Raw genomic sequence first — 20,694 nt, 5'->3', positions numbered from 1 at the left:
CGATAGTCGGGGAATATTTTGAAGTAATCGCCTCAACCGCTTCGCTTCACTTTCACAACGAATTGCTATGTCAAAATTCATTGAATCAGTGACAGAAGTTGAGCTTTCAAGGGTCACACACACACACACACACATAGAGAGAGACGCACACACACACACTCACACGCACAGATACTCTGACAGAGTCATTGATCCACAGCCGTGGCATCCTGTCGTTTGTTTCAACGTCCTTGTCATTCTCATAGTTGAATGACTGTGGATGAAAGAAAATTTTGTAATTCACCCTGACGGACCGACGGACTGATTCGATTTGCTTGGTGTGTGTTTAAGTGTGTGTATGTGTGTGTGAGTGTACGCAACCCATGATAACATTTGAGCGAAATTTCATAAGTTCCGCTGCAAAATTGATGCCAAAACTTACATATAACAGCATTAGATTAATGTCAAAAGACTACCTTTAATGCTGGAAAATTTTCCAGGAAAAACTGAGAACCTCCAGAGGTTTATTACTACTGACTTTTGAAGTGAGAATTTTTCTAGGAATATCTTGATAAGATTTAAGAACTAAAGTATAAATTCAAGATTTGGTCGAAAGAAAACTCATTTCTATATACTGTACAATGTACGTTCCTTACCACAATATACTAAAAATGCAATTATTTTTACCAAATAAATTCAAACTTTCGACAGATCTTTCCAACGACGAACTGGACAACGAGGACGGCAGCTCCACGGAGTTCCTCTCGGCGACCAACTATCAATTCCCAAATGTGTCCGCAGGCAGCATAAGCATTTCACCGTTTAAAACCCAACGTCAACGTTCCCTCACACCCGATCGCAACGATTCACATAGTTCGTCGAGCAGTTTGCGCAAACAACGTTCGCTGACTCCTGAATCGCGTTCTCTGACGCCGGAGGAGCGACGCAAGAAGGGTTCACAGGTGTCGCTGATGAGTTCGCGTCAGAATTCGAGTTCACGGAGTAATACACTAGAGCGGAGACAGCGTCACGAGGACAAGACACCGCCAACCATATCGAGGAGTTCGTCCAGTTCCAGTTACAGTGGCGGCGAATCCCATGAACCCTTGAACGGAAGTCCCAGCACAGCGGTGGTCACAGCTTCGGTTCCAACTGGAGGAAATAGTTATCGTCGTGCCGTGGGACGTAGTGCATCCAAGCAACAGCAGCAACAACAGCAGCAGGCGGAGCAAGAGCATCTGATTCGACGGTCCAGGTAAGTGCAGCTGGAGCAAAGCTTCGCTGGTTTGTTTAATAAGCCAATGTGTGCCTCATAGCAGATCCCTTCAACTGAGCGAACGTTCGCCGAATCGCGGCCACAAATCGGTGGTATGCGTGGGAGGCGCTTCCCCGCAGCAGCAGCAGCAACAACAACAGTCTGGCGTGCACTATCAACAGTCGAATTCTGGCCACTTCAGCAGCTCCATGCGTGGCAGCAAAATGCTGCCCAGCTCCAATGGGCAATCGACACGCTTGCGGCAAAGCGATGTGGACAAGGCGTGCTCCTTTGACTTTGACTACAACAACTACAATCGAGGAGGCGGCGGTGGAAGTAATGCAGTTGGTGGAGGCAGTGCTGCAACAGCTCGTGGGGCACACACGAGCGGCAGTGGGGGCGACAGCGGCAGCAATCAAAATCTGCGTCTAGACTTTGATAAGAGTCGCTCCTTCGACGAGGATTATCGCGAGGCGCTGCTCAACAATAATGGTGGAGGTGGAGGACGCTTCTTGCAGCCTGGCAACGAGGCAAGCACTTCTTCCGGTCGTTTGAGGCAATCGAATTCCCCGGTTGGTGGCCATGAGCGGAACACAACACGTTCGCCGCAATCCTCGGGCTCCTCATCGAACAATCTGCATTTGCCGTCGCGTCGCACGAGCAGCCCCCAAAGCTATGGCACCCGATTGTGTGATCACGAATTGACTTACGACATGTTGCGTAAGTCTCCGATCATGAATTTCCGACGTGGGGATAGTGATTACGAGTTGCCAGTGCAGCTGCGCAATCGTGAGACGATCAACTCGGGTGGCAACAGCGAGCTGAACTTTATGAGCAACGAGACGCGGATCTATGAGCATCCCACAACGGTCCTGAAACCGCAGCGTTCGAGTTCGCGTGAAGAGCACATGTACAGGCAGACAGCGCCATCTCGCGGCAGCAGGTACTAAACACAAGGCGAAAAGTCACGAAACGATATCGATAACTGTAGCTGTAATTGTAACTCTAACGATAACGATAACTCTAACTCTGTTAACCACAATTTGAAACGCACCAAGGCCTCGACTGTAGGTCGTATCTATCACAACGTAAATTCTAAATGCTAAGCTAAGACGAGCAACTAAACTAACCTGTGACCAGAGAAAGAGAGAGAGAGAGAGAGGAATAGCAAGCTCCCTTGTGTTGTTTTTCGTAAAAAAGACTGCTTACCTTCAACAAAAAAAAAACTTAAACTAACATTACTCTACTCGTATTATTGTTAATACTAACCACTAAATGGATCAACTAGTGCAATTCACAAGGATAATCCTCCACACAACTAACACACCTGCACACCACGCACCTGGCATCTTGGGTAATCCTCCAACCTGCTCCACCCCTTCGCCTTCCACACGCAACTAGGCAAAAAAACACTCTATTCAATCCACCACTTTTTGCAGTCCAAAGAAATGCCGGGAGAGTCTGAACTCCTGCGACTATTGGCCACGCTGCGCCTCTTGCAGCAACAACTTGCAACATTCCGCTTCCTCACCGGCCGTGCAACAAAGTTTGCAGACGCAGCAACACCAGCACGTCTCCACGGTGGCCGTAAATGTGAATGTCATTAAATTGGACATGTGTGAGGCAGCAGCCACGACACCACCAACAACAACAACTACAGCCAGCAAATGCTTGACACCCCAATGGACTTTATTGTGTGATAGCGTGCCCCCAATGGCAGCAGCTGGTAAGGATCGTCGTCAGCCAACGGCCGTCATCAGGCCACGTGTCATTCCTTTGGCAGCCAGTTCGCTGGTGCTCTTAGGAGATTGCGATCTGGCGGAAATTTCCAACAGGTAAGTTGACTGCCGAGCAGCAGCAGCATCAGGAGCTGCAAAAAGGATATGCGATAAATACTCCATTTATTTATGTGAAATTTGTTTCGTATTTCGTTGCGATAGCGGGGAAAACAAGACGACAAGCGAGCCAACAAATCAACAGTGCCAACAGCCGGCGGCAAGTGGCAATAAACGGGACCTCGCCGCCATATTGACAGAGGCAAACAGCAATGGCGACAACCGGAAGCGGCAACAGCAACGACAACAGCAACATCAACGACAGCGCAGCCATTCACTGCCCGAAAGAAGTCCGACAGCAGCAGCAGGAACAACGGCAAGTGAGCAGCTGCTAACGACCCAAACAGTTGTGGGGTAAGTGTAATATTCCCTAGCCCCAAAAAAAAACATTTCAACCAAACTATACATACAACATTGTGCCCAAAAGTTGACTTTAAGCAGAGTCCTAAAAATTGCTCAGTTTACGCTCGACATTTTTTTCTTTCTTTTTTTTTGTGCGCTGCCAGCTGTCTTTTAAAGCCCCCGAAAAGTTTTAGGGGAAAAAAGAAAGTTTCCTTTATATAGTTTTTTTTTTGTTTTGGAATGCAGTGCATTAAAAGATTTATGCGGACTATAAGATAGTCGTTAAATGTGCTGCTCAAGGCTGGCTCAAAGTGTCGCAATGCCAACAACAAAGACAACAACGACGCGGGCAGCGGGCGGTGTTATTAAAAAATGTATGAAACAATGCGCAGCGAACTCCTAAAAGACGGCAACAATTTTTTCCCCATCACTTGACAGACTGTCGACGACTGTTGGTTGTCCCAGCTCTGTTTTGAGCCGAGGCCAATGCAATTTCATTTTTAGTTGCCAGCTGTATCTGTGTGCGTGTGTGTGTGTGAGTGGAAAGTGGAAGCCCTCGCACACAGCTGTCTGATGGACTTAAAGGCTATACGTCAATATGTAGGAAGAGCAACTGAGCATTGGACCTCGCGCCAAGCTGTGGTGGCTCCGGATGCCAGCACCCTTGTCAAAAGGTATTGAGGCATTTAAAATGACTGTCACTTAATCGTTAGCCGCCCGTGGAGTATTGTAATATTACGGACAACCTGTCGAATGGACGTTGCCCAGCTGCTGGCATTCGACATTAGTGTCACCGTCCTTTGACGTCTAATCAATAATATCCATTGAATTATATTTGTCGTAACACACTCAGCGCACTTGACCCCAACAGGCAGCATGGTCATTACGAAAAAAAATACAAAATAAGTGATGAGAAACGACTTACTTGAGTAGGCCCAAAGCGCTTACAGCGAGTAAGACGTTCAAATTAAAGGTCAAAAGTTGTCTCGACTCTCCGCTGGCTTAGCCAAGTTCACTGACCCACTCTGGTTCTCAACTGCACTTTAAAAAGCGGGCATGTTCCAAGAAAGGTATGCTCACAAAACACCTCGGGCATTTTTCCTTATTACTGTCATTCATACGCACAGACTGAAAAGAGACACTGCAAGAGACAGCCATAAATAAATGATGACCCTCTTTTGTTCTTAAGTCAGTAGTAAAAAAGACCATATAAAGCGGAAACTGGAAAACTTTTTTGTGATGCAGCCAACATCTTTTCTCGTCTCGTTTATTTGTTATCGGAACACTCAGTTAGTAGGTTAGTTAAACAAGAGTTGAGCGTTGTACGTGTTTGTGGTTTTTATGGCAAATTGACAATTACCCAAAACGAATTTATTTGCACCGAATCTCTAAATAAATATGCCATATCAATCTGCCGAACGTATCATCAGTTATCATGAAAACCCCCCAAATTTGTTGTGTGTAAGGCCTCAATTGCTGCTCCATTGACCCTCATCACCCACTGTGTCTCGCACTCCACCTTATTGTCCCACACCAAATTGCCATTGTTTTTCGAACTGCCCTCACCCAAGCATACATAAATTGGTAGCATACTTTTATGCTGCGCCCAAAATGCACCCGGCCGCGCATTATTTGAACTGCGCATGACCACAATGCACAATACACAGCCTCCAACCAGCAGCAACAGTCTCTCGACATACATATTTATAATTTTTAAATATATTCAATTTGTTTCATTGCCACCGAATAAACAAACTTCCAATAGGATTTGAATTAGCAACCGTCGCTTCTGGTTTTTCTGTGTGGTTCGATAACATGTGTCTGTTGCATGCCCGATTACGCTGGGCTTACACTAACAGCGCGTTAACATGACCACTTTGAGTTTAGCATTGCCATTTTGAGTATGATTGTTGCGACAGTAAAAAGTATCGCTCTCCGATAACTCACACTTAACATTTGTTGTTGTTTTGTCGACGAAGAACAAGCGACGCGTCGGTTTGCGCGTGAATTAAAAAAAGTCAATTTAAAAAATTTTAATGTGCCTGTGTTAAAAAAAAAACTTCTGTGAATATCGAAAATTTTAACGAATACATATTGTATAAAACTTGGTAGTTCTTTTACACACCTGCATATCCATATGTACAGCATATTTTAAAAGCAACATATTTGCAAGACGAAATCGGTGTCAATTAATCTTATTCAAATCAAGTGCAGTCTAGCCGGTTAGCCCAAAAAATAAGAAAAACAACAAAATAATTGGTGTTCCCTCTTGAATACCCGTGCGTGGGCGAAGGTGTGTGCTTGCCTGTGTGTGAGTGTACTGAAGTGTGTTAGTGTGAGTGTTGCCCTGTGTTTGCTTCGCGGCATTTTGCCAAAAAAGAATGTACAGATGTGTGTTATAAACAAAGAAGCGAGAAAAGCGCAATTAAATGAATTTCACAAGGCATTAAGCCAAAATCAATAACATATCCAACAGCAACAACAACAATACATTTAATTTTGTTTGCTGCAACAGCACTGAAAATGTCTACAACAACAATAAGTGTGCCCCAACCAACAGCAGCAGTAGCAGCGGCGACAGCAGCCGATGAATTCCACGTCGTGTGCATTTTGGGCGTGAAGGATAACGATAACACGAATACGAATGCGAATGCCAACGATGCGACTATCGTGGGTGGTCTAACTATCGTTGGTGGAAGCGGAGGCGGGGGTGCGGATAGTGGACGTGCTTCGGCAAATGATTTTGATAGCGTAACGACGAACGAAGAGGAGGAAGAGGAGGCGGAAAAGGAGAATGCTGCCAGCGGCGCAGTGCAATTAAGGCCAACGAATGCAGAAGGACGAACTGAAACAACAACAACAACGGCGACGACGCCATCTCGAAATAGCAGCAACAACAACGGAACCAAAGAGATTGTCTCACAGACCAAATGGTATTTGAATCCCAGCGACGAAAACGTAACAACAATCACTACCACAACCACAACCACATTGTGTCCGGACGATAATGTAACGTTGACAATGACTGCAGCAGCAGCAACAACACCAACGCCAACAACAACAACACCAACAACCCCAAAAGCAACAAGCCCAACAGCAACAGAAGCCGAAGCCGAAACTGAAGCAACAACAGCGACAACTGCAGCGCCATCTGCACAGATGTAAGTTAACATTCGTCGTAATGTTTGAAAGCTCTCGCTAGAAAACTTTCCAAATGCTCTTAGATAACAGTTGACTATAAATAAATCAACGTTATTGATTAAACACTTTACATACTAAATATGCATATAATATACATATTTACAACAAGTTTGCTTGCACCTGTTAAGCCATTAATAATTTCCTACTGTTTTTGCCGCCCTCTTGGCTTTTGTGTGTTTTTGGTCTACTTCACCACAAATGTTACCAATTTTACACACCATTGATAATCTCCCCTGCGTTTGATCTTCTTCTGTCATTCTCCCTTTGTTCTTATATTTGGTATCTTCCTCAGTTCGAGGGCAGTTCAACAAAACTTTTTTTTTTTTTTGGCATTCGATGTTTGGTCTTCTGTTGCTAGGTCCAACCTGCTGTTGTCCTCTGTTTGTTTATCGATTTAATCGACTGTGAATAATTACGCGTTGACTTTGTGACCTCCTCAACAGGTTCTTTATTGGATGTCCTCGCTGTGTGTGTGTGTGTTCGTGTGGTTCGCATGGGCGGTTCAATGTGCCTTGACCGCGCTTTTATATATTGCGCCCACGTTTGCCTCCTGCTCCTTTGCTTTCAGCTCTCAGTCCTTCAGAGTGCTACTCATTTATTATTGTCGATTTGTTTTTTCCTTTATTTTTGTGTTTGCCATTTTAGACGAGACATTGATTTGTTGCCCTTCAAAACAAAAACAAGCAAAACCCAATGCTCTCCACTTGTCAGTTCCAGGCAATGTCGTAAATCAGCACCAAAAAAAAAGCAAAACTCGTATGTGGGTTTTTATTAAAATTCGCTCATTTATTTTATTTCCTTCGTCTGAGATTCAGCTCGGAGAGTTGAGAATGCTGCGTACTTTTCTTATCCGCACCCTGTACGCACTCTATATACATATATTTTTAGATATGCAGGCGACATTTTCTCCCTGTTTTATTTTCGTCATTTCGGTCGGGGCAACATCGTCACGACGTCGACGACATTTCAAATGCTGCTTATGAGTGTTTTTGTTGTAGATTTATGTGTAGCGCCAGCTGCAAATCTTCAAAATAACTTGCACGGAATTCCAACAATCTTGCGTTCATTTATCTGAGTTTTAATCAACGAAATCAAAACACACACGATACATTCAAAATTAGTTAAGTATGGATTATCTTGTAATCTAACTGCAGATTGAGATTATGATTAATGCAACAATGCAGCTGATTGTGTAACTCGTTAAAACACAAAAACAGTTAGGAGGGACCTTGGTATCTAGAGACAAAGAAAAGCTGTAAGTTGTAATAACTGTTTTCGGTAACCAGCACAAGACTACATCACTGCCATTTATGGCCAACGTCTGTCAACGGCAACAAATCAGTCGCCTGTTGGAACCACTGCAGCAGCATCTTGTCAACGTTTTTCTCTCTTCGCCATCTCGTTGGTTACTTTTTGCCCCGCACGTAATTAGTTGCAGGCGCTAACAAAACTTTTACTTTCTGCGCAAAACTTACGCAATAACGTAGGACTTAAATGGCAATCTTAACGACATTCCTACATACATAAATAGTTCAAAACTAAACATTACATAAGTCAGAGTAGCATAAGTAAGTAAGTAAGTTGCCAGTTGCCTTGTCACTCTGACAAAATTAAATTCTACACTTGCCACTCCACTTAAACCTGATTAATTTGTATATGAAACTTACCTGCAAACGTAATCAGGCCAACAATGCTGAAGTATTTCTTCAATCAGAGTCGCACAGAATATTTGATTTTTCGATGACCCCTTTACTCATATTCCACAGAAGCGTCGATGACAGTGGCAAACTTCGACTGCCCCAGCTGGACTTATCAGTATTTTTTGATTTTATACGTGACTCGGTGGTAAGAGAGCAACGAGAAAGATACTTTTTCGGTTTGTGTGTATCTGACAGACAACAAACAGACAACAGAAATGATATTGTGCGTTGGTTACGAAACTGAAATTCCACAACGTTATCAACACACACACACACGCACTCACCCATAAGAATTTCTAATTGCTTTGGGCTTTGTGCGTGATAAGGGCGACGCCACAGAAAAAGGGTTTCACAGTCGAGAGAGTCTCTTTTTTTTCTTATGTGGTTTGTGGCACGCATTGTCACTTTCTTTGCAAATATGCAAAACACACTTCCAACAGGGGCAACTACATAATTTCCATAGTCGAGGTCTATGAGCTCTGTGCCGTGGTTACGTAGCAAATAATAATTGTCTGGCTCTGTTCAATCTGGCCCCTAATCAGTGCTTCCTGTGTTTGGCAGCATCTCTGATTTAAAGTATCTACCCTAGACGCCAACTGTCTCTGTGTATACTTAATGCGTGTGTCATATGTAATTTTCTTGTTACTTCCAATGATATTATGGCGTGCTCTTACCACATGTAATCGAGAGATTCGAGAGAAACCTGTCTAACTATGTGTTGGCAGACTGTGAGTCCGACTCTCTGCTTATGTCGTTAATTGCAGTTATTGCGCTTATTGCTAAATTAGCTGATGGCCCAAGACGAGGCGTGCGAGGCGTTGACTTTCCTTGGCTAACAACGCAATTCAATTGGGGGCCCAAAATGCAAGAATGTCTGTCTAACAAATAAAAGTTATAAATAGACAGCTTGATAGCTGCTTTTAGCACTGTTGCATGCCTCATTGAAAATGTGTTTGCTAGGCAATCAAATCGTATCAATATACCAAATATTTCATTGATATATTAGTATATACGTATATTTGGTGTATTGCAGTATTTGTTTGGTTTATTTTAACGATAATGTTGCATGCCTCATTACATTGAGAATCTGTTGGTAAGCAATCAAATCGTATCAATATACCAAATATTTCATTGATATTTTAGTATATCGGTATATTTGGTATATTTGAGTATTTCGTTGGTAAATTTTAACGATAATATTGCATGCCTCATTGCATTGAGAATTGGTAAGCAATCAAATCGTATCAATATACCAAATATTTTATTTGGTATTTTAATATATCGGTATATTTGGTATATTTGAGTATTTCTTTGGTATATTTTGACGATAATCTTGCATGCCTCATTGCATTGAGAATCTGTTGGCGATTGCTAAACAATAAAATCGTATCAATATACCAAATATTTCATTGATATTTTAGTATAACGGTATATTTGGTATATTTGAGTATTTCTCTGGTAAATTTTAACGATAATATTGCATGCCTCATTGCATTGAGAATCTGTTGGCAATTGCTAAGCAATCAAATTGTATCAATATACCAAATATTTAATTTGATATTTTAGTATATCGGTATATTTAGTATACTATGCAAATATTTCTTTTGTAAATGTGTATTTTAACGCTTCCATAAAGTAATATTCTTGATCAAGTCAGCCGATCAGCTAAGATGGTATGTTTGATGGTATATTTGGTAAGTATTAGTATATAGATATATCATATATCATATGATATTTTTGTGTATTTTTCATACATTATTATATCGGTATATTTGGTATATTTAAGTATTTCTTTGGTATGCGAAAGCGAATGTTGCATGCCTCATTGCATTGAGAATGTGTTTGTGATTGCTAAGCAATCAAATCGCATCAAATCGATTTTTTTTTTTTGCTCATCAATTTTCCAATGTGTTTTTCGCATCACTGACGCTTTCATTGCCGCTGTGAAAATTGAGCATTTATTGTAATCGAAGTGTAAATCTGTGTCATATCGAAAGGTTAAACAGTTGTGTGCTTTTATTAAGACTTTTTTTACCAGTTTGGATTAAACATTGTTTCCGGGGAGAAAGAGGGAAAGTTGTTGTAAAGCAATCGCCACATCTGTTGGCCATGCGTTGCTCAAGCTAAATGTTTTCATTTCCATTTCCAAACACACACAGAAATGCAGAGAAAGAGAGCAGAGTGCAGTGCAGTTGCCGTTGCAGTTGCATTTCAAACAAACAAAAAAAAACATCTTCAGTTCAAAGTTCAAAAGTTCTGAATGCGCCTAAATAAGAAATGCAAACAGACAGACAGACAGAGTGAGGAAATTTTGTTATTTTGGGGGGGAAGCAACTCAAGCAAAAGTTTATGGCTCGCTTCGCTGGCTGCCACTTGGAAAAACTTGTCACAATTGAGCATTTCTTATGGATGATGCAAAGGAAAGTTTTGTGCACTTCAGCTTCTATTTTTTGACTAAAACTCTGGACTGGGCTTTAAAAACTGACAGCTGTCAGTGGAGTGGAGTGCGGAGTGCGGAATGCGGTGTGTTGCATGTTGTGCATGCTGAGCAAAGTTCTACTTTTGACGTCTTGATGCATTCGTAATGAGTGTGAATGGGTATGAGCTCGGGATATTCTCGAAATATTTGGGTTAATGGAGATAGAACACACACACACACACTCAAGAATTTACGCTGTGTGTGTTTGTAGTTAATTACCTTGCTACCTGACGGCAAAAGTCTTTTTCTTGCTTTTCATGTCATTAATCTCGAGAACTCAGAACTCAGCATTCGCGCCGCGATGATGACAATATTTGCTCATTATAACTTTATGTCAACTGATCATTGAAACCCACACGAAACCATCAATTTTACTCAGTCAGTGAGCAAAACCCGAGCATCAGCTGCCGGGCTCACAAAAGTTTCGATGTTTTTTGGGCCATAATTAGTTTTTGTGCTGTTTGCGAAATTAAACGGAAATGAAAATTCAACAAACAACTTTAGCTTCCCCAAACTCGTCGTCGTAATAGACAAAAATGATGACATTTACCGTCGACAGCAACCGAAAGTTAAACAAAAGACACAAAATGTGCTTTAAACTAGTTTTTGTTTTACTTTTATTTCTGTGTTTTTTTTTGTTTGTAGCTAAACATTTAATTATACAATTATTTCGAGTGGTGGTGGGGGGAAATCCTTGAAAATAATTCTCACACAAAACGCTGAATAGCACAATTTTAATAGCTTCATCAGCAAAAGTTTTCGCTTCTTTTTTCCTTTTTTTTTGTTGTTCATTGGAAATGCGGCATGCAACTGGTTTTCCAGATCAATTATTGTATGTGGCGGCGTCGCATTTCTTGTTTATTCTTTATCTCACTTCACTTCTCTGCATACTTCTCTATGGTCGTCTTCTTCTTCTTGTCTCGAGTGATTTGCTGACTGTAATTCGAATCTCTGATAATCATGACAAGTCTTTTGATTGACTTAATCTTTCTTTTCCGTATTTTGCATTCACTTAAAAGTAATTTGCTTAAATATCTATTAAGACATGATTAACAACTTTTCAGATTCTTTGCAAGAAATCTTGAAAGTCTATTTCTGTTTGTGTTTGTGTTTGTGTTCTGTTTCTTCTTTCAAACTGACAACAAGCTGTTCTCGTCGTCGTCGACATGCTGCAGCTATTAAGTAATTAAGTGAGACGTGAGTTTGTCAGATTCCTGTTTGCCACATAAATAATGATCGATTTGTCTCTTTTCTTTTTTTATAATAAAAACCAGAAGCCCAAAGCCAAGCAAACTATTTAGAGATCTTTTATATACGTTCATCATATTATGGTAAAAACGGCATTTTCTTTTTGAATCACACTAATCAGCTTTTTATAGCTAATTAACACAGCCACGAACATGCCCCCGGGCACTTTCGCTTTCAACTCGCGCGATTCCAATTCCGATTCCGTCTTCAACTCGCGAGTGGCAACTGCTTCAACTGCATCTCTGCGATTGCATTTTGATTTTTCTTTTTGAAAAATTTCCGTGTTTTTGCTGCCCCGTTGCCAGCTGCTGATGAGCCAAAGACGCTGATGCCGTTGACCAGCTCAAGGGGAAATCGCTGAGTCGCTGCATTATTTTCAGTGAATCATTCGAGACTTTGGAGTAAGCTTCCCTTGCACTTTCCGAGTGGGAGGAAGTTTCGACACATTCACATATCGTTGTGAAACGGCTGTTTGCCCTTTTCATTTAAAACAGTTCGAATCGAAATGCTAAGTGATTAAACTCGTTAACCATAGAGTAGAAGGGTTTGCTGTAACAGGCAGAAGATGCCATCTCCGCTCCCACATAGTATAAACGTGACGGTATAGAAATGCTCATCTATGTATGCCTCTAATATACTTTATGGTATATTTTGTATGTAGTATATACAAAGAAATATACTAAACAAAGCATATGGTATATTTAATTATTATTTTTTGATATTTTTACCTATAGTAAAATATCGAAATACCAAATATAGCATTTGATATAATGCTCATCAATATCTATCTGAAATATACTTTATGGTATATTGTGTATGGAGTATTATTTTTATATATTTCCGAATTTTTTTGATATATTTTGTCTGCAGTAGTATATAGAAGTCCGTAAAATATACTGTATAAATATACTGTGAATATACCAAACTCTACCAAATGCTATATTTGGTATTAATATATAATTTCAAATGATTCATTTGGTATATTTAAGTATAAATATACTACAAAATATACTTAACATACCAAGTGCTATATTTGGTATTAATATATCATTTGATATATTTAAGTATAAATATACTACAAAACGTACTTAACATACCAAGTGCTATATTTGGTATTATATAATATTTAAGTATAAATATGCTACAAAATATACCTAAATATACCATATACTATATTTGATATTACTATAGCATTTAAAATAATTATGTATAAACATTTTGCAAATAAACTTAACTATACCAAATGCTATATTTGGTATCAATGTAAAATTTGTTATATTTTCAGAATATTTTACGGCCTTCTTACTGTTTTGCTTTTATTAAAATTAGATAGCGGGTATCTCACAGTCGAGCACACTCAACTGTAACTTTCTTACGTATTTCGTAGTAGTTTTGTTGACTTTTAATTCACACTGCTCTGCATTTGATGCATTTCACATTTCATTGCTTAACTAATTGTTTCTTTTCGCTTTGCATTCCTTTCCATCTAAGTTATGCATTTTTAAACCAAATCATTGTCAGCTTTTGTTCTTTGTATTTAAATTGTGAACTAATTGTTTTGTTGCCGCTTTAAATTCCATTCTTAAATCAATTGAGATCTCAGCATGTAAATGCCTTCGATATGGAACCGGTTTGCATTCCTTTTCAAACACAAACATAAATCATTCTCGGTGGCAATGTCAAAGCGAAATCTCACACATCTTGCTGGCATCTTGTGATCTGTGAGGTAAACAAATGTGAGTCATGTAAATGTCGCGTGTCTTTCCTTGCCTTTGCTTTCCTTTGCCTTTGCCTTTCTCCTGAGTGAGATGTCTGCCTCGAACTGACTCTATAAACAAATGCGGCTGCACTTCTGATTCTGTTCTTTTCTGTTGCTGTTGCTGACTTCAGTCAGCCCAAAACATGTTGCTCAACATGAAAACATGGAAACTACGAAACTCCGAAACTGTTGCTGCTGTCTGTGTGTGTATAAGTTTATTTATCATAGAGGAGGAAGACAAAGTCAGGGACTAGACACGCCTAGACTGCGCTCTGTCTTGTCTCATTCTTCTTTCTGTTTGTGTTATCTACAAATTTGTATCTGAGACATGCACCGAGAGTAGTAAGGAGGGAATTAGAGGAGGTGGAAGAGGAGGCACAAGAGGAGGAGGAGGCACATACAGGCGGACAGTTTCTTCTTACGCATGCGTAATATATTATCCAAAAAAAAACTTGTTGCCTCGACAGTTCATTACTCTTGTGTGTGTCGGTGTGTGTATTTCGTAAGCCAACTTCATCTATTTTGAATTTAATGGCCCAAAAAAAGAAGAAGCAAGATAGAAAAACCTTTTTCTGTTTAGATAAATTGTGGCAGGTGAATGCACTTGCGGCTGTTGCGAGGTGGCAACAACCCATAAACTATGCCACACACAAAAATCTACAATTCATACTGAAATATATATACTTGTATTTAGTATAGTCGTTTCCTTATCGCATTACGCCCATTACATAAACATTCAACTCTCCAGTCCAGCTCCGCAGCTCGCCGCGCTTGACCTTAACATTCGCAATCAGCTTAGCTCAGAGATAGTTGTTGCTGTTCCCTGTGGTAATTAAATGGAAATAGTACATGTGCTCGGTGTAACCTCCACTCTGTATGTGTGTGTGCTCTCAAAAGCCGCCCCTGGACTCTACTTATCTCTCTTTAGTAGATGTCAATCAAATGCTCCAGTTCCCTCAAGCGTCGAGACGAGACCAAAGACCCCAAAAACTCGATTCTGTTTCGTTTTTCTTGCCTCGCTTACTTTTCAAACTAGTTTCGGTTTAATTAAAAGTTTAATTAATTTAATGGTCGGTCAAACTTTTAGTGGTACTCAAACACTCATATGTGGACATGGCCTGTACTTTATGTCTCTCTCTCTACCTTTTGCGGCTCAATTGCATAATTTATGAAGTGCAAAAAATTCAATGTTTAAAGAAAAATGTATTAGACAATTTCTATTCGCACTTTCGTTCGTACTGTTTTTTTTTTTGCTTTTTTGTGGGCTCGTAACCCAACGCCATATTCATTCCATCATTTCCATTCATTTTGATTAGGCAACGCATTAAAATGTGTTAATTATTACATAAGGCACAATCGCTGCTTCCATGTGTGTGCTTGAATTACCTCATGTGAATATGCATGCAATTCAATATTGATCATATGCCGAGAGAGTGAACGAACACTCACTCATTCACTCACTTATTCACTCTTAACATTCACCCCAGTTGCATTCGCACTTCCGTATTAGTCACAAAACACACAGATATCATTATTTAATAGGCCAGACCTCAGAGTTGGGCCGGGAGAATTGCGTTAATAAGCTCAAAAAAATGCAATTGGCTAAAGTGAAATGCAATTTGCAACAGCAATTTGTGTCAACAGCTTGTCATAATAATCAACTTGATAGAGGCTGAACGAGTTTGCAAATGCCACAAAATGTATTCAAAATGCTAATTTACAGTCACACAAATCTTTTGTAGTTGTCTGCAGTTGCCTAAGAATGTAATCTCTTTCATGATTTTCATATAAATGAAAGGAAAACAATCCTTTTTTATTTCCTTACTTATAACTCAATACTCATAAAAAAAGCCAAAGAAGTAAAAGACTGAATACAATATAAATTCTACATGGAATTCTTTTAGCGCTTGATGAAAGTTGACAATATTAACATTTTTTAATCATTTTTATTCTTTTTCATTTTCATGATTTGTAAAGAATGAAAAAAAAAAGCTCTGAATTTATTAAAAATTCTATCGCAAATGTAGAACTTCTGATTCTATTAGGAACCTTTAATACTTAGGCTAAACTGCCTTATCAGTTTAGATAAATAAAATAATACAGAAAACCACAAAAGCTCAAAAAAAAAAAAAAAACTGTTAAACAATATCATGAATGTTCATAGCAATAATATTATTCTCTTTAATCAACATATTTCTTGAGTACTTTTTGCACATTCCAAAACAAAAGGAACAATTTACTGATAAATAATATCTTGAATGTTAGTACTAATAATATTATGCTCTTTTATCAAAATGCTTTTTTATACTTTTGGCACAATACTTCTCAACAACTTTAGACAACATTCATGTTCATTGAAATTTAAAATGTTACTACCAAAGTAGAATAAGAACTAATTCAATAAAGAACCTTTAATACCCAGACAAAAATGCCTTATCAGTTTAGATAAATAGAAAACTGCTCAAAAAATAAATAAATAGGTAAGAAACTGATAAATAATACAACTAATAACAATAGCAATATTCCAATCAATTAAAATACTTTAAATACAATAATATATTTAGAACAAATTCGTGGTATTTTCAAGTGACAAATTCAAACAAAACTTCAATGGGAAATTTACAACTAAAAATTTCATTAAAAACCCGCAGTGCTAATCAATGAAATACGAAATTAAAAAGAAATCAAAATAAGAAATTGAAATTGAAGAAATGCCCAGAAAAAAGCCCAGCTGACGAAATACTGAATTAGGTTTTTACGCATTTGCGTGGAGAAAATATTTCACAATTCCCACAAATAGAATTCTGCGTAGCCGTAAAGAACAACAACAAGCCCGGAAAAGAGCGCCCTTTAGACCCCCAGACCCAAGTACTAAAAAGTCATATGACGACTAAGTATTATATTAATAATGAAACCTCAAACCACTCAAATATAATATGGTACCACCGTGAAGACGTCAGTTATGCTATTGGTTTCCCTTTTAGGGGCTTATCAAAATAACGAATTCGCACTTCCTTTGTTGAATTTGTATTTATAGATAAGCAACAAGAGAGAGTTGAGTATTAAATGGGAATTTTTGAATGGCATTTGAACTAGTACGTCATAAAGTAAAGCGTGTTGGTAATTGGTGACAGCCATTAGTGTCAGCAGCTCCTTTGCAGGATGCCCATTGTCCTTTTTAAGTACATGTGAAATTTGAGTACGAGTATCCTGTGGCGCTCTCTCTGTGTGTGTTTGTGTATGGTGTGGTGTGCTGCGTTGTGGGTTCAACACACTCATCAGGTTTTCATAATTTTTCTTGTTCGTTCGTTAAGATTTCCCGGAACACACAGAGCGTTGCATTTAATTACAAATTGAGGAGGAAGATAAAAAGAGGAAAGAAATGAGAGAAAACTATGCCATAGCCCCGGGGCCAAAGCAATTTCTTTGTCTTTTCGGCTTTTGTCAGTTTTTCACTGTTTTCATGTGTTGTTGTTGCTGTTGTTGCGGTGCGTGCCCCGACATTGTCTGCTCCACTCCTCCCTTTAACTCATATTACTTGCGTCTTCGGGGGGTTTCTTTTATTCAGGTCTTGCATGTCTTTCTCGAGCTGCACTCGCATTCAATTAATTATGAATTCGTGAAGTGACTGACTGCCTGCGTTCCTCCTACTTACTCTCTTACCCTCTCTCTCTCTCTCTGACTCTGTCTCTGTCTCGGTGCTTCTCTCTTTTGGAATGGCAACTCTCCCACAAGTTGAATGATTATGCATTCAAAATACGTTACCAAAACTCTGCTGCTGCTCATCATCGTCATCATTTGTGTGGCATGTTCTAAGCTTGCAACAGATACTCGTTTGCTATCTACTGTTGTGTCTCTGTCTGTGTCTGTGATGGCGCCTGTGGGCGTACTTGGCCTCTTTGGTGTTACCGACAAACGACAAGTTAACAACAACAACAACAACTGGCAACAGGGGCAACAGTGGATCTTTGATGTTATTTATAGTTGCAATCGCATCATTCTTGTCTGCAATTGACGTTGCTGCAACTGCGGTGGCAACAGCACCAGCTGCAGCTAACATGTGGGTGCAACACCAACATCAACAACCAGCAACCAACAACAGCAACCAGCAACATGAAGATGCAGATGCATCAGCAATCCCCCCGAAACTCATGAGCAACTGCCAAGCCAATTCAAGCAACCACAAAGTACACATTCATTTCCCGCTCAATTCATTCATTAAATTCGCTTTATTTCAACATGTGGCAGTTGCAGCACAACTCTGCATGCAACTCCCTCTCTTCCTCCCCCTCTCTCTCTCTCTCCTACATCTTGTGTCCTTCAGCCTTATGAATATTGTTGCCGCATACATATTCAAAAGCGTTGCCCATACCCAACGTAATGGATACATACATAAATTTTGCATTCATAACTCATTTAGCATGATTCCTACTGATAATGGCAGCCACCTCCCCCTCTCCTCCTGCTAACTCCTCCTAATACCCCTTTTGTCCCACTGTACGCTCTCGGCTTTTGCCCATTTTGCATAATTTCGCTCGTCAAGAGTTGTTCCTCTAGCTTCTCTTTGTCCGTAGTACCTACCTCCTTCTCCTCTCCCCCCTGCATTCAATTAATCAATGCCAATTAGGCTTACATGTGCTACGAGTACTCAGCCATGGTTCAGAGTTCATGCTGTTTCCTTCAGCTTCAGCTTCCTCTGCCTTGCCTCCGTCTGTCTTCCCTTTCATTCCTGTTTTTTGTATTCTCTTCTTTTTAAATTGTCCTGGGCTGGGCACAGCATCGGGGACCTGACGAATGGAAAACGTCTGTCAAATGTCAATTTGCGTAGCTTAAATGGTTTTAAATCCCCTACCACACATTGTTGGGACATTCAGACATCCAGACAAACACATGTGTCTGTGTGTGTGTGTGGAAAACAACACTTTGAGTTGAATTCAGACAAATTAAGAACAGAAATTCTTTTCCTCCTTGAAATTAGCATGCAGCCCACACATTTTATTTTATGTGATTTTAACATGAAATGTTCGAGTATGCGCCACACAATTTATTTAGTTTAAATTCTCAATCACTTTTTTAGTTGAAATGTAAATCCCAATTTGGTTGAGTGTATCGCGCAGTCAGTCAGTCTGTCTATCACATTTTTGTTTATAATTTTATTTTATTCGCTCATTTTTTTGTATTGCGTTTCCTATATGTTTCAGCATTTATTTATTAAAGTCAAAGTTCTATTGCGCATTTCGCTCGTGCTGTCAATGCACTGATAATCCAATTTACAACGTCAACTTATTTTTAATACGTGCAGTTTGGGAATTATTTGTGAACAACGATTATTGAGCTGTGTTCTCTATTATATCAATGGATTTTGCGTTTAAATTGAATGCCTGGCAACTGTAAATATGGCACACTTTGTGATATAACATAGAAACGATAACAGTCACCAATTTGTGAATGAATCTATGATATCATATTGTTATTGTGTCGATTCAGAATGAATTTAATGAGTGATATTTCTGTCACTGCAATGATACTCACTAATGAATAGTGGATTTGTATACCCATTACCCAAGGGCTGAAGAACTTTTTACTTACGTGATGTATGTATACGGTATATTTTGGGTGTAATTGTATATCGATATACTCAATTTCGTTTTCAGTATATTAATTTTGTATATTTGAACTTTTTAACTACAGGAATTGTATGTATTCTATACAGTAAATTTTGACTGCAATAGTATATCAATATACCATTTTTTTTTGGTGGTATATTTTAAATTTTGCAGCAATCAATCTAGTATATTTTAACTTCTTAACTACAATAAATGAATGTATTCTATACGGTACACTTTGTCTCTTATAGTATATCAATATACCAAATTTAGATTTCAGTATATTTTAATATTTTTGGGTATTCACTTGGCACATTTAAGCATCTATATGATTTTCGGCATATTTTAGCATTCTCAGTAATTAACTTAGTATATTTAAACAACATCAAATGTATACATTCCATATATAACATATTCGATATACCAAATGTAACAATCAGTACATTTTAGTATTTTTTGTTAATTAATTTAGTATACTTCTTTTATTAGCGGGCATCTCACAGTCGAGCTCACTCTGACTTTCTTGTTTATTTATACCCTAAATGTTAATATAATAAATTTATGGTATATGTACCTTTTGTTGCTTATTAACAGCACATTTCGTTTTAATATAAATGATACCATAAATTATTTCTATTTGTGAATGAATTTAGTGTGATACGCTATTCTATACTAATGAATAGATTAGCTTTGATTGAGAATAGTATTTAGCTTACTCCAGATAATACCAAAACTCTACTTTCCTTTTCTTATTTTTGTATACAATTCCCCCTTTCTGATGATTCACTCCCATTGATTATTGCATTCGCTCTACAAAATGATTTCTGTTTTTCATTTATCATATCGTCTGACATTTGTATACGATTCTTCCTGTTGTGATAGTTGATGTCGGTTAGTTAATTCCTCTTTCATAACACACCAATTTTTGTATTCTTTTTCTTGTAGATCATTCCTGCAGATGATGTCTGTTAATGCATCTTTTAATAGCTGAGGTGTGTTAATAGGCAAATGATTCAGTTTCCAGTGTCTGCCTCTGCAGATGTTGTTTGTTATTAGTAGGTGATTTTAGCGTCTTTAATAGATAAGGTCTGTCTTGTTTATAAAGAGATGATTCAGTTTCTTGAAAGCAAATGAATTCTGCAGTTTATGAAGCTGCTGCGTCAAATGCTGAATGTTTATTTGAAAGACTCGTGATTTCACAAAAGAAAAAAACTTCTCTACTTCTACTCGATTTTTGTTACTCTATTTCAAAAGAGATTATATCTTTCAGTGCAGCTACTTTTACCTCTA

General features: G+C 38.9%; 1 protein-coding gene across 5 annotated transcripts in view; it reads left to right on the top strand.

Moving 5' to 3' along the window:
- The window catches only part of LOC132792389 (uro-adherence factor A), a 75,770-nt gene that overhangs the window by 36,747 nt on the left and 18,329 nt on the right, over window positions 1-20,694 (top strand). Inside the window, exons 5-8 of one of the 5 annotated variants that reach the window (XM_060801736.1) lie at window positions 691-1,234; window positions 1,299-2,177; window positions 2,674-3,069; window positions 3,175-3,423. In XM_060801736.1, the coding sequence (XP_060657719.1) occupies window positions 691-1,234; window positions 1,299-2,177; window positions 2,674-3,069; window positions 3,175-3,423 (2,068 nt within the window). Of the gene's footprint in view, window positions 1-690; window positions 1,235-1,295; window positions 3,070-3,174; window positions 3,424-5,423; window positions 6,573-20,694 lie in introns of those variants that run through there. The other 4 variants (XM_060801735.1, XR_009632999.1, XM_060801739.1 and 1 more) reach the window with 4 other exon arrangements.

Source organism: Drosophila nasuta, chromosome 3 (assembly GCF_023558535.2).
Source record: "Drosophila nasuta strain 15112-1781.00 chromosome 3, ASM2355853v1, whole genome shotgun sequence".
Taxonomy (NCBI): Eukaryota; Metazoa; Arthropoda; class Insecta; order Diptera; family Drosophilidae; genus Drosophila; species Drosophila nasuta.
This window is presented reverse-complemented; position numbering and strand designations above follow the sequence as displayed.